This window comes from Amblyomma americanum, chromosome 10 (genome assembly GCF_052857255.1).
Source record: "Amblyomma americanum isolate KBUSLIRL-KWMA chromosome 10, ASM5285725v1, whole genome shotgun sequence".
Taxonomy (NCBI): domain Eukaryota; kingdom Metazoa; phylum Arthropoda; class Arachnida; order Ixodida; family Ixodidae; genus Amblyomma; species Amblyomma americanum.
This window is the reverse complement of record NC_135506.1, coordinates 109,240,716-109,255,951: the sequence shown is the minus strand read 5'-3', so window position 1 is coordinate 109,255,951 and position 15,236 is coordinate 109,240,716. Positions and strand designations below refer to the sequence as shown.

The 15,236-nt window shown below is 45.7% G+C and overlaps 1 protein-coding gene across 1 annotated transcript in view; it reads right to left on the bottom strand.

The window, feature by feature from the left end:
• Positions 1 to 15,236, bottom strand: part of LOC144107466 (uncharacterized) — a 198,079-nt gene that overhangs the window by 167,205 nt on the left and 15,638 nt on the right. The window contains exon 2 of the mRNA XM_077640479.1: positions 12,197 to 12,303. Coding sequence (XP_077496605.1) covers positions 12,197 to 12,303 — 107 coding nt within the window. The remainder of the gene's footprint in view (positions 1 to 12,196; positions 12,304 to 15,236) is intronic.

Below are 15,236 nucleotides of genomic sequence, written 5' to 3'. Positions count from 1 at the left end.
TCTTTCTAGATTTATAAAAGGCTTTCGATAGTGTCTACCAGTCTATCATTATGAGCATGCAAAATTCGTATAATATAAGAGAGCTAACTTTTTAGTTCTATAGTTTTTCACTGAACGTCATTCGATAGTTGTACTCACCACGCCGTATACATTCTGCGGTCTCCGAGGGTCTGTTCTGGGACCGCTGCTTTTTTTTTCTTGAAGCGTTTCCAACCTTCCGCGTGCCCAACCCTTTGGGGATATGCTGATGTTTATGTGAGAGCACTACAATAATGTTGGAAATAGTGCCAACGAAATAGAGGTTAATCAGCCATTTCTGAAAGGTTCTCAGCAAAGAAGCTGCGTTTTAATGGTCAAAATAAAAACCAATTTACAAAATTTCACTCGCGCCGTAAGCAAGCAGGTAATAGCTCTCTACGCATTAGCATGCACATATCCCCACTAAATGTACAAATTATTTTCATTATGCTCACAATGCCTTTTTTAGGCCTCTGCGCTGTTAAAATTATTTATTAGCAGTTGGGGCGAAGGTGCATCCGGGTGCTGTAAACAGCTACGGGGACGTCACCTCTTTGACACAGATAAACGCACTTTATATTTCGCCTTTATCCACAGCCACCTCTCATATTGTCAACAACTATGAGGAAGAACGCAAAATTACCTCGAAGAAATCTAAAAGCTACAGAAAAGAAAATGAAAATCGACGCTTTATAAGCAGGATGAACCTCTCGTAAACATTGTTCAACGCTCTCTAGGCACTACGTTTCGATTCATTACTCCTAGAAAGAAACAGGGACATTATATGATGGAAACATCCCTTTCATATAATTGTCTTTCATTCGTCATAAAGAACCGACATGAATGTAGCACTAGGAAATTTCTATACTGCCCAAACACAACATACATGAAGAAGGACAAGTAAAGCTTTTCTCTCTGGGTTGCTGCAAGTCAGTATTGTGCATGTGTTGAAAGGCGTGTATGATGGTATTTGACTTTTTGGACCGATACTATCCGATGTTACTAGTAGAAATAGTTTTGGGCAAACCTTTGTTGCGATAACAAGAGTAAAGAAAGACTCTGAATTTCAAAAAAGCGTGTTAACAGGAGGCAAGCTTTGTTGTCCCTGGCCGGCAGCGGTAATCAACGCTCCGCGTAGGCGTTATGACTGCATTTCGCTTGCCTCCAGATGAAATCGTAATTGTACGTTATTAATGCTAGGCACCATTAGGTCATTTTCGGTGCTGAGCTGCAGGCGTTTGCGGACCGAGTCTCCCTAGCAGTAGTTCATGATCTGTAACGATGGTCACCTTTCCATAGCTGAGATGTACTTGTGATAGTTCTGCACTGCGCATATTTTCATTCAGCTCATCCTAGTGTGAGCAAAGCAATCATGGTCGGCGCCTCACTGCCTTAGTCATCACCATGCGAAAAAAGTTCCGGCCCCCTTCCCCCGCCGTGGGTGAAGATCGCAGGATACTACCAGCTTCTTAATTTTGCTGTAGTGAGCTAGTAGAGTATGCTTGTGAAGCCTGTACCTTACACGAAACCGTTCTAACGTCTCTGCTCCCTGCGATATTCAGTGTGCTTTCTGGAGCAGCATATACTCGAAGCTGGCAATTGTAGCTCTGCATTGCATGAGTCTGTCCTAAACAGCAAGTAGTCCTAGAAATGTCTTCAACGTTTGCAAACTCTTAGGAATTAGAGGGCCCGAAATGGCTCGATTTTCTCCTGTCTCGAATGAACTCCAGTTGCATCGATTCAGCGTCCCACAAAGAACACTTCATCAAATCTGAAACAGGACTTTATTCTTCCAAACCCTCCTTGTAACTTCTTTTGGAATTTCAAATAAACTTTCAACTTCACTCAAATTTTGCGTCGATTTAGCTGTTTGAGGACTTCTTCCAACTATGAACCATGCTCGGCAGCTTAAACGCCACAGATCATTACGTCACCTTGGTAGACCACTGACGCCTGGGATTCCACTTAGTGTTGATTTCATCAAGCGTTGGAGAACGGCAGCTGCTTTGGAGATCATAAAAGGAGCTCGCTTCATTTTGTAGCTCCATAAACGTATAGAAGGTCGATATCTGAGTAGTTCCCGGAGAGACGCGCAGCTGTCGTTACGACTGTAGAAGATCTAATATGCTCAAGATCATAAGCTGGTCTTAAGGCGATAAAGTTTTCAGCTGCCGTAGGAAACTGGCAAGCTGTCATATTAGATGTGCAACCGCACAGAGAGAAGGTTTACTTGTCCTTGTTCATGTATGTTGTGTGTGGGCAGTATTAAAATTTCCTAGTGCTACATTGATGGCAGTCGTTTTGAAAGGCGATTATATGAAGGGATGTTTCCATCATATAATGACAATATGTTCCAAGCACGCTGTTCTTCTCACGACTCACCAAAGGTGTTGCCGCATCAAAATGAAAGCTAGGCCAATGGTCCCTTGGGTAGGAAGACTATCAATTTCAGCCTCAACAGCTGAATGAAGAGGGAATGAAACTAGGCAGGCTTTGTGAAATTTTGGCTTTCCTCCCACGACAAGCTCAAGATGTACCTGAGGACTGAATGTGCCATGCTATTTTTGAACACAGTCTTATACCAGTTTCAGGGTAGAAGAACAAGCTAATTATATGCGACATCATCAATCCCAATCATCTGAATACCTGAGAAATCTGGATCCGTCCAAGATGGTTGCATCGCTGTTTCGTGGACGAGCGGAAAACTGTATTTGTTTAGATTGTGCAACACCCAAAATCTAGCCGTACTCAGAACTACAAGAGCTTGTACTGTCCCCATCTGTAATGCGACGATCCTCGTTTCCAGTTATGGTGGGTCTCACTTCCATTTCACGTTGATCGCGGCATCACTGACGACAAGGCAAGAGATATTGTATTCCGCTTGAAAATCGAAATTATATTATTCGGTCCTCAACTTCACTCTAAAAATTTGAACAGCGGCGCCCATGACGGTATTGATGCCGTAAATTGTTAACGCTGTGACGGCTCGTGGTTGACCAATTAACGGTGCCAAAGCCGAAATGGGTAGATACTGCGAGCTCTTCGCAGCCCTAAATGTTTCAAGCTTCGCTTGGCAAAGTCTGAAGTTTTCTATCATGAGTATTTTGTTGTGACGCATCGCCCACGGTGTTGCAATTTCTGATCTTTTGATTTTAAGTCATCTCTCTGCGTTATTGGGATGCAAATGCTCATGTGTGTACAAGTGCAAGTGTACAAGTGCAAGAGGACGATTCAAAATTTTGCTGAGAATGGTTTTAAGAAAATTCTATGTGCGTTATCTCGCAGTAAGTTTCAAAGTTTGGCCAACTCATTGTAGCTCATGTTTTCCTGTTGTGTCTATTTTACGGTTTACGAAAGACCACTGTGATCAAAACGCATATTTAATATAAGCGGCTGACTGAAACGTAAACTAGATTTTCTTTATCAAGAGACGCAATTGAAGCCTACTGCATGTTATGTACCTCATAAACTTGTTCTTGCGTGACATTACCGATAGGTATCGCTTTAGAATGTAGCCACTCTAGTCCAGATAACCGCTTAAATCATCAGAAACGGCCAAATAGTACGTGCTGAACAAGTCTTCGTCTCTGAGAGCTGTGAATGCAAGCATACGCTAGATTCGTCCTCTATTGCATCCGTGAGCAATAAGCGCCCAGAACTGCGAATACATATGCAAACACTTTATACATATGAGCCTCCTAGCGCATGCTGAACAAGGCTACTGACCAACGCTTTGGCGCCCATCGTTTCTGCGTTTTAAACAAGAATGGCGACCAAAAAGGCGGTGTCTATGGCCAGCACGGCAGCGCGCAAATTCGAGGCACCCTAACTGTAACAGTAATCGATTGATTGGACATTGTATCATGCTAATTGCATGTTGCTAACGAGCGGTCTTAGCTTTACGCCAAACAAATTTCCTCTCCATACCCAGCTGCGTTTTCCACAATTTCAAAGGAAACCTTGAGACGTCAAAAATACCGGTAAGAACACGTGTTATATAATTTTTTTGGAGGATATTGGTAATCTTTCATTCATGATATGAGAATACCAGCCAATTAAACTCCACTCAATTCTTATTCTTCTAGTTATTTCGCTCTCGAAATCGAATCTTCGGTCTTTACCTTCTCTAAGTAGTCGTACTCCAATACCAATTCTATTACCGCGGTATTTATTCTAAACTCTGATTTATTGCTTTGGTTTTCAGCATATTTGTTTTTAGAGCCATCTTTCTGCTCTGGCTGTCTAGATAATTGGTAATGCTTCGCAGTTTGTGTCCTGAGTGCTTTAGAAAAGCAATGTTGCTTGCGAATCGCAGATTACTAAGGTATTCTCTATCAACTCTTATCTCCAGCTGTTCCCACTCCAGGCCTCTGAATACCCCTTATAAACAGGCGGTGAATAGCATTGGCAAGGTCGTGTCTCCCTGTCTGCCATCCTTCACTACTGAAATTTTATTACTGACTTTATGGAACACAGCGGTAGCTCTACAATCGTTATAGATATATTCCACTAACTTGATAAAATCTACCCTGACATCCTTACTCCGCAATGGCTGCATGACTGCTGCGGGTATGTTCACAACACGCTTTGCTTTAAAACTGGCTCATCGCGCTGCTGTTTTTTTGTGCGATTGGCCGCTTCTCCGCGTGACGTCAGGCTGGCTTGCGTCACGTGGCGTAGAGGCTAGGCTCGTGCGGCAAACCACAGAGAAGCGAGCCATTTCCAAACCAAACAGCTTCGTGGCTGTACCCCCTGAGGCTTTGACTGAGTCAAGTGTTTTCTCGTAATCAATGAAGTTTTTATGTAGCTTTCGCCTATAATCTCCGCATGGCTCATTATCAAGTAACCTTTGTGAAATCCTGCCTTTTCACTTTGTTGATTTGAAGTCTAAGGTTGTGCTTTCTTCATTAGTGATTATCCTCGTAAATACTTCTCAGGCAACTGACAGTAAGCTGATCGGGCTATTATTTTTGATGTCCTTGACGTCTCCTTTCATATGTATTGGGATGATGCTATCGTTCTTCCAAGTGACCACCTCCACTGACTTAAATATGTAGATATCATGAATAGGTTTTGAGACGAACGTGCTCTGTTATCTGATGCAATTCTCCGTGGAATTCCTAAAGGCGCAAAATTATTCGTAGTACGTTGATGACTACGGTCGATGTAGCCTTTGGCAAAATTTTTTTCCTCAACCTATTTCGAGCAAGCGCCTGCAACAACATGGTTCCCGGACCTTGAACTTGGCCTGTGACGTCTACATGCAGCTTAATCCGTGTTGAACGAGGTCGCCGCCGTTCTGAAGCAGTGTGCAGCGGGCATGCTTACGCCAACAAGGACTAGTCTGCACCGAATGCTTAGGAGTCTAATGTGCGGGCTCCAAAACATCTTTCACTTTACCGATCAAATGCTTTGAGGACGCGGGCCAATAACAGGAGATCAACCTACATTAGTCATTTCGCGTGGTATGAATACAAAGGTCTCACTTCGAACAAAACTCTTCAACTAGTTGCTCTCTTGCGCCGAGCACAACTTGTTGTTTCACTGAGTTCAGAGATACAAAACGTCGACCCACCCAATCCTAAAACATGGCGGCGGAGTTTGAATATCCGCAAGCTTGTTGCTGCATTGAAATTGGAAATAGCTTTAAAGAAAGGTCTTTGTGATTTATTTCACCATTATGAGGGAAATGTTTCGCAATCTTCATACCTGTCAGGCCTTAGGTTTAATCCACTTTTCTCTCGCCGTCGTATTCAATACAGAAGGCGATTGCACACGTCAAATAACTGAGCAATTTGTGTCACTGGGATAATAAAGTTTTTATGAACCAAAATCATTACGATGCTATCATCAGTTAAATAGATCACTTTTTATTCTTCGCACAGCTTTCCTCATTTTTAAATATAGTGCGAAGGTCGACCAAACTGCTGGTCAGCGCCTCATGAACGGCGATAAGCGTGCAACACAGCGAGAGTTCGTACATGCGCACGAAGGGAGAGCGTCATCTGTTACGCTGATCCGATCACGAGGGGTTGATTTGAGGTGTCTAGTGCTACAGGTGGGGTTAGCCTTGCTTAATCTGCCGGCAAATGCTCCATCGTAGCGTACCTTCTATGTTAATAATATCGCAAAGCCTGTCGCATCTACCCCGCTATACGCACTGTCTCTTACAATAGCACACATTCCTCTCCCGCAGTAACCATATATGCACACAATCACTCCACACAGTTCACATTACAGTCCACTCCAGAAGTCACCATCTATGCACATATTCAGTCACATTAGAACATAGACCATTGCAGTGCTACAATTCATACACATATTCACTCACAGTATAACGTAGTCCACTCGAGAAGACACCATCTACGCACCCATTCAATCACAGTAGGCCATAGTCCGTTCCTGCTGTCACCTTTTAGAAACAAGATCCGTGTCCTGCAGAAATGTTAAAAGAAGGCGTGCAGCCTCCCTTCTGCATGCCTGGTTTCCGCTAAGGTAGACAATATCCTGAACTGTACTGTGACGAGTTCCTGCCTTCTTAAAGGAAGCGAACATCACATGCCTTTCCGCGTTGCACTCTGGAAAGTACATAATATAATGTTCGAAATCCCCGCACAAAACAAATAAATAACAGCGCGGAGACAACGCTTATGCCCGTCTAATGCATCCAGGTAAGAGTGCGAGCAGAGGACGTGCGAATTCGATGTAGTAGAGTCAGTCGCCTGGGATCTTCTCAGTCCCTTGGTCACACATGGCTTGTGGGACGCACTCCACAGGGTGCTCAAGTGATCGAGAACCGTTTTCCTGTAGATAGTTTTTCTATCTTGAGGTACTTTTATTGATTGACTTCGTGAGAGAACTTTATGGGCGAGATTGTCTTTCACCTCATTACAGTTATCTCCTAGGTGAGAGGGCACCCATTAGAAATATAGAGTAAAGCCTCTGCTGTGCAGATTCTGCACCAAGTGCAGAGAGCGTAAAGACAAGGCGTCAGTAGGGAATCCGCGCTCTACCACTGAAGGCCAGATTTTGAATCAGTTAGGATGACAACAGGTTCAGCCGGACAAGATCCTAGCTTCTGTAAAACCGCCTCTATAGCAACACTTTCATCTGTTGTGGAGGATACGACAGTAGTAAGCGTACGGTCCACTTACAGTCCAAAGAAGGAATGTAAAAAGCCGCTGCGCTAGCTTGTTTGACGTTGTCCACAGAATCATCCGTGGAAATCTGAAGATGGCGGGCATACTCTGTTTCCAAATGGTCAAGTATGAGTGAACGCGTTTCTGCCAAAGGAAAGCCCTCATGGGGAATTGTGCCATCACAATCCAGGGTCGGAAAAGAGCAGGGGGTTTCAACCGTTTCGTTTGCCTTCGGACATTAAGGCCTAAAGAACTAAGAGTATTGAGTGTCAAGTAAGCCTTCGACTCATATCTCTTGCAGAGCCGCTGGAAAAGTGATCGCCCAGCTTCCCTCTCTCCTAGGCGGCCAAAATGGATTAGTCGTCTCCTAGAACTGACAAGGCTAAGAGGCTTTGGTAGAGACTCATGAAGTACTGCCTTATTCGCAGACACCTGAGGAACTCCAATGGCTCTTCTTAGAGCTTTTCTGTGAACAACTTCGAGACGTTCAAGCTGCGATGCCGATGGGGAGATTAAAGGTAATTGATACATTATGCGACAGACCACCAATGCTTCAGGATGTTTGACTAATGAGGAAGGAGGGTTTCCCCATTGCTCACGTGCAATTCTACGGATCACATTGAGACCCAAAGATATAGATGAAACAATCCTGTCTACAGCTTTTTTCCACTGCAGACGGGAGTCAAAACGACGCCCAGGAAACGCGTGTGGTTGAATTGACAGATGCAAGAGTGACCGAGGTCTATCTTCAACCGCGCTGGACGTCTTCCTACACCTGGAAACAGAACAAAATCGGATTTTTGCCCTGACAAAGACAATCCCACACCTTGAAGATAAGCTTGTGCTGAAAGTAGAGCCTGTCGAGCTATCAGGGCTAATCGCTTGTGTTGGTAGCCTGTAATCCAAATACAGATGTCGTCAGCACATATTGACATACGCACTTGCCTGCAATTTTTTTGCAACGAATCGGGAAGGCCAGCCATTACGACGTTAAAGAGCGTGGGGGAAAGAACACTTCCTTGAGGCACACCTCGTGATAGAACCCTTTCGGTGCTTATGGTACTCCCTAACCGCACACGAACCGCTGGATCATTTATAATCTTGTAAATAAATATTAACATATCGCCCGTTGTTGTAAGTTTTCGCAACGTCAAGAAAAATGGCTAAGGTGGAAAGGCCGAAAGGCCGAAAGCTCTCTGGTGTTCAATGTGACACACCAAGTCTAAAACGCTATCTTGGGCACTAAGACCTCGACGGAATCCTGTCATACGTGTTGGCAGTGCCTTGCTTCCCTCAAGTCACCACGATAAGCGGTCATTTACCAGCTTTTCCATCAACTTAGCTACAGAGGAGGTCAATGACACAGGGCGACACGAAGCAAGGTCTGTTATGTCTTTGCCAGGCTTCAGTACTGGAACTACATGGGCCACCTTCCATGACGGGGGAACATCGCCAGTTTCCCAAACTCGATTAATGAGTTGAGGAGCTCCTTCCTAAAATCCAAGGGCAGATTATTCAGCATTTGATTAGTGATGCCGTCCGGACCTGGTGCACACCGGCGCCGCAGGCCACTGAGCGCAGTCTGAAGCTCACGAAGCGTGAACGGGACGTCCATGATAGACTTGGAGGAAGCAGGTGGTGTATATATATCTATTACATACTTAGCACGTACGAGTGCGTCTGCAACTTCCTCTGCCAAGCACGCAATGGGTTTTTCCTTGAGTATTGCAAGAGCTTCAAAAGGCTTCGACGGCCGAGATTCTCCAGCAAGGCTGCCAATAACTGTCAAACTGTCAATAACTGTCAAACTAGCACAGAATGAGGCCCATTTTAACCTGTAGAGCTTGTTCGTGTGCCGCCGAATTACAGAATTCAGCCTATTGAAGGTCGTCCTCAAGTGCCTGTTGTCCTCCTTCCGCACGTGTTGGCGCTCCGCCCTTCTTCTCGCTGCTCAATGGTTCCTGGGTTTTAAATCTGGGCGCGGGAAATGATCAGGTAACTTGACCGCCGTAGTTGCTGCCAGCTTACTAGAAATCATTTTGTCAAGAATGTCACAAGAAACACGTTCTTGGTGCTCTCTGCATTTGTCCCAGTTGACCACATTGCTACTTTTAGGACATGCATATGAAAGTCGTCAGCAAACACAAAAATCGGATAGTGATCACTTCCCATGCGGTCAGGAGCTGTTGACCACCTCATGCGGACGTCAGGTGAATGCAGTGTCACGTGTATAGCTGTCGCTGAGGCTGGAGGCCGGAAGAAAGTGGGGCTTCCGTCATTGGCAACACACAGGTCCATACTGCCAATAACGTCTAAGAGTTTGCGTCCGCGGGAATCCGTGTTCCTGTCACCCCAAACGGCATCATGGGCGCTGAAATGACCGCTTATTGATCGAAGAGATGAGCAGCGGTCGCTGAGCTGCTGTAGAAACAAATCCAATGCTGCCTTTTTCAGCGGGGACACGTACACGGATGCAATAAAAAGAGTTCGAAAGCCGAGCTGTATACAAACAGCCGCTACCACAATGTCATCCATGCAAAGATCAGCAACGCTTAGAGAAACATGTGGTATTTCCGTTCTTATGTCAAGCGCGTCACTTCCTGCAGGAAATGACTATGCTGGAGTTTTATGGGCGACGTATCAAGTCAAACATCTCCCGCTTGGCAGGCCAGCTTCTGAAAGAGCCAATACTGGAACACAAGTCTCTTTCAAGAGTAGTTTTTGTTCAGCTAGCCGACATAAAATCCCAGCAGAGTTCCATTGCTATATAAACGGCACTGTCGGTGCATATTTGATCCACGAGGTTTAGCCTAATTCGTATTAGATCGCAAGGAAGTTCGCTGCTAACGTGGTAATTAGGGACTCAAAAGAAAGCACCAGCTGTAGGAAGTTATTCAGGTTACCAGGCGCCATCGCTGGAACATGTGAACGCCGAGCCCGAAACAAAGCATGAACAAGGTCAGACATACCTTGATTTTGAGCTCCTTATTTTGCGCAACGCACGCACTTAGTATGTCGACAAAAGATGCCCACGGGGATGCACTCTTCGCAGCAGTAAATGGTTTTCTTGTCACTTGTGCATATGAGAGTCATCCTTGCATTCGAGTCTGGCTGGGATCCGGTCGCTAAGGAACATAGACACTTTTTGCTGGAGGTCGAACAACCGACTCGCACGCAATAGACCTTCTCGTCTTGCTGGACTCATGTCTGTTAGGGACAACATCAGACTCCAACACTGGGAACTAGTCTAATCCTGTGGCAGGCGTCTCAGTCGGTTGGGTTTTGGGACCAGCATTAAAGGATATTCGACTTTGCAGGGCGCACACACGAAAGTCGCTGCCTCCGAAACTCGCTGGATGATCACCACCGCAATTGGCGCAAGCAAAAACGGCCTTGCAGGTTTTTAAAGTCGTTGTAGCCTCCGCACCGCTTACAGCGTCGATCCTTTGTGCAAACTTTGGCCACGTGCACAAAACGATTGCACCTAAAGCATCATGAAGGGGCTTCAGTGAAATCGGCAACTGAGTGTTTTGTGAATCCCTATATCAATTTTTTTTCGAGCCGCTCTGATTTGGGAGCGAATGTCAGCACGACAAGATTGGTAGGTTTCGCAGCCCATTCTTTTCCTGGAGATTCCCCGCAACGCAAAAGTCGTTTCATGTGCAGAACACCTTGTGGTTTCAAATAATCAAGGAGGTCGTGTTCTGAATACCAGTTTGGTGCATCGGTATTAAAACACAAGTGTTCTTTATGTAGGAATCGGGCAACCGGACGTTAACATTGATACAAAAAATCTGAGAGCTCTGCAGGGGCTTGTCAGCCTGCTGTTCCGTCGAGACATCCAGCTGAAGAGCCCCATGCATGATGAACCGACTACGAATCGAAGCGGATCCCAGCAGTGATTGAATGGCCGCGAAAATGAGATGGGATTCGTCTCTCTTAAATCAACCCCATTCTCTGTAGGCTCAGCCACTAACGGGATCCCGGCCGTTCGATTTTTGCGATGACTCACCAACTTGAAGCCCTCGTTGTCCACGTCAGCCATATCGGCCACTGACTCGTCACCGTCCACAATCGTAGTCTCATCCCCACTGAACGATGAGGTCTCAATGGACCGGTGGTGGTCTCCATGTTCTGGTCGCTCCACAGCCTGGGAAGCCATGGCTGCCTCTTCCAAGCCAGCCTCCTAGGATTGGCTTTGTATGATGCCGTCCTCAAATATTCAAATAAAACTAGGTAAATTAGGCAAACTTAGGCAAAGAAACGGAGCTGAGGCGGCAGTAGGCCGAACAACGTCCTCCCCGATCACGAGGACACAAGCCCTGCCACAATATTTGTTCGTAAAAAAAAACCGACGGGAAGTACAGCTAATGTGCATGACTAAAATATGACGCTGAGACATGCTTTGCCCTTACGTTTCTATTACCGGAGGCCACGCTGGCGCACCACAGTTAAGATAAGAAAAATAAAAGGAAGAAAATACAGCGGCGCCTGGACAACATATGCCTGGAATGCGAACGCTGTGATTTGAGCAGCCCCATGCGAATTGGGGATGCGATAAAAGGGGCACCAACCAGCTCTTTAGTGAGACTTTCAGTGTCTAGGCGGTATAAAAAATTCTAAGCTTTATCGCCGTCCATACCCCGTATATATCCACTTATCGCCGTTATAAGGCGCTGACCAGCAGTGTTGTCTGTGCGTTCTATACTGGCGCTATATTTTTAAAAATCAGGAACGCTTCTACCTTCTTCAGATGCAGTCTATTTCTCTCGCACTATAAAACTTAGGACTTCCCTACTTTTTCCCACTAATGCTCTGCCTTTGATTTCGAAAGAGTTTTTTAGATCTGCAGTTTATAGAAGCCTTCTTCTTAGTTTAGTTTTTCTATGGTTTGATGTTGTATCACATGCAGCAGACTGTTCCGCATCGCTTGCGCATTCTTTTACACTTTTTTTTGCAAGTCTCTTGCCCGTCTGCATTATGTATAAACTTATAACAAAGATATGTACATTAGAAATTTAGGGTAAAGAGAAACTCACTTCGACATATTTTCAAAAAAATATATAACGATGGCAGCCACTGTATCGGAAATATTTACGGCTTGGCTTAGGTTAAATGTGAAGGCTTTTTCCACGTAGCCAGTCCCCTGCAATTGATTTAAAGAAACAACACAATTAAATCAAATGTTTATTAGTACATGTAAATTTGTTCGGAAAATAAAAATACTGAAGGAGGTTCCATAGCTCATGGCTGCACCGAGACCTGCTAATGCGAACGTGAAATCAATCATTGCAAAAGTGCAACAGCAACAGCTTGGATACACGGGTAGCTAATTAGTGCTGCGAATTATACTCATAACAAAACTTGCAGCTATAATAAAAAGCAGTGATTAATGTTAAAAAATTTACACATTACTAAATGTTTATAATGCAGATGTACAAGCAAACGAATAAAAATACATTTTAAATTAAAGGTATACATTTAAAAAACATTTCAAATCCATCGCAATACCGTAAGATTTGGACGTTTGGCCCGATGACGGTTGCAGCTGTTGGCACAGCATTGTCATGGGACTTCGCATCCCCGATCGGCCAGATCATTCGTGAAGAATTGTTCAGATAGCTGGAGCTCACTTGGAGCGCTCTAGTACTCCCTGCCGCGAATCCCGCTTGCCATCCTCTGCCAGCCGCCGTTAACGCGGCGGACTGTGAGGAGCGTGGGGTGCCTCGGAGGCGAGAAAAATACCGCTATTGCTTATGAAACATCTGTTCCGCTATTACCAGCATGCTGCCATCACATATGACGAGAAAATTCGGCCCCCTACTTCGTACGATTACCACTTGCAGGGGAAGCCCGCTGCTGGTCTGGCTCTTGTTTTACCGCTGCGATCAACCCGGTCACATCTCGCAATTTTGCCCCTTCGCCAACCTCCCCTGCCTTCGATCCACACTTAGAGCGGCTGCGCACTATGTCCGAGAGCTCAAGTGCGGGCAACTTACGATCAAGCTTAAGAAATATGCTATTTCAGCTTTCACGAATTTCGCTTCCTTGGACATGTTGTGAACGCCCACAGCGTTCTTCCGGATCCATGCAAGACCGCTGCCGTCACCGGTATCCCAAGACAAACCAACAAGAAGGTCCTGTGAGGGATTTTGAACCTCTGCTCTTACTTCTGGTGCTTTCTCGAAGATTTCTACAGAATAGCTTAACCTTAAGAGCGCTGGCGCTGACTAGAGAGGACACACACTTGTTGTTGGGAGGTGGCCAAGAAAGTGGCTTTCCAAGAGCTCTGCCTCTGCCTGAAAAGTCCAGCAATGCTCGCTCATTCCCATGAAGCCGCAGCAACAGCGACATACACTGACGCCGGCAACTTCACCCTTGAATCGGTCCTGATACAGTGGCAATACGGCGCCGATCGAGTGATCGCTTACACGAGCCGAGAACTTTCGCGATCGGAATGTAACTATTCAACGACTGATAAAGAATGTCTTGTGCTGCTATGGGACATCAGGAAATTTGGACCATAGCTCTAAAAAAGGCCATTTCGCGTTGTCAAAGACCACGACCCGTTATGCTGGCTGGCCAGCCTTAAAGACTGGACTGGGCGGTTGGAGAAATAGAGCCTCCGTTTACAGGAGTACGACAGGCCTCTGGTGTGCAACTCGGGACGGAAGCACCAAGATGTGGATTGTTTTTCACGCGTGCCCATGGACATGGCTTCCCAGGCAAATTACCAATTATTACCCTTTCATTGGTGCCGCTACCGTAGCATATATCCCCTTCAGGCGCTGTGGCCACATATGTGGACGCTACCTAAGCATCCTCATATATTCGCACGCAAGGCAAACTTCCAAATTTGAATACCGCAATCTCACAATTCTGATTCACCCTGTGAAGTTTGTGGCGCCATCTCTTTGAGCTGCAGCGAAATGCGTTGGTAAAAAAGAAAATATGTGCATCATGTCGAATTTTCGAGGGACGAGTAAAACGCTTTTTTCCGTTCTATCTTTACAAATCAATGCGAATGATACAATTTAGGGCTCGGAATGTGTCTTCATTCAAATTGGGCTTTATTAGTACCTCATCCCAACCTACACTTTTCTTCCCACTGCATGTGGGCACCTCGGCCACTACCGCGCATGCTACCTTGGAGGCGTACCGTATGGGACTCCGTTTTTTTAAACATATTTACTGGGAAAACCTTCGTATTATTTATAAACAATTCATAATCAAAGACATTTTTCTATCGCGTCACAAGGTACTGGCCCTTCCGTCGATACAATAATGTAGAAACGACAAATTAAATTTCAACGTTAAAGACGAAGAAAATAGTGCTGCGGTGGACGTTCAGAGTGGCGCGTTCACAGATGTGGACTTGACGCCGTAACGCCGAAAATATCAAAGTGGCGTTTTCTGCCCAGAACGCGCTGCTTTTTTGTGCACGTATGGTGCGAAATAGGCTTACTGCTTACGGAGGTAGAAAACTGCTTCTACAGAGAGACCCTTGGACGACTCCCGTGCTGAAGCGTTTCTCGTGCATATAGCCGCTGGCGGTTGTCACGGATCTCCCCGGAAAATACTCGGACCGAAAGAATAGACTAGGCGACAGGTGTGTTGGCTTTGGGGGCATCACCTGGATGGCTGGCAACAGCGCTAGAGACACCCCTGGCAGTAGCAGGTGGTAGCGTCCTCCGTTGACTCCCCGGAACGGGCTCAGGAACGGCGGCAAGTCCACAGTGCGAAGCCGTAGAACTCAAGCTCACCGGGGCAGTAGCCAGCATCGCTCTCTTCCAGCCGAAGCGTCCCTGACCCGCCGGGGCCTCCGCTTCTCGCTCTTCTCCCTTTGCCTCTCTCTCCCTCGCGCTTTTATAGCCTTGACGTCACTCCACGTAATCCTTGACGTCGTCCACTTCTCTTCTCCACTGATTATCTCTTCCTAGCTCACCGAATGCTGCTACTTCATCTTCTTTATTCTTCGTTTAATACAAGTAATCCTTATCGGCAACCTCGTCGTCTTCTTCAAAAATCTTTTATACTTTTATTTCAGACTCCCTATTATATGTGAAAAGGACCCCTCTC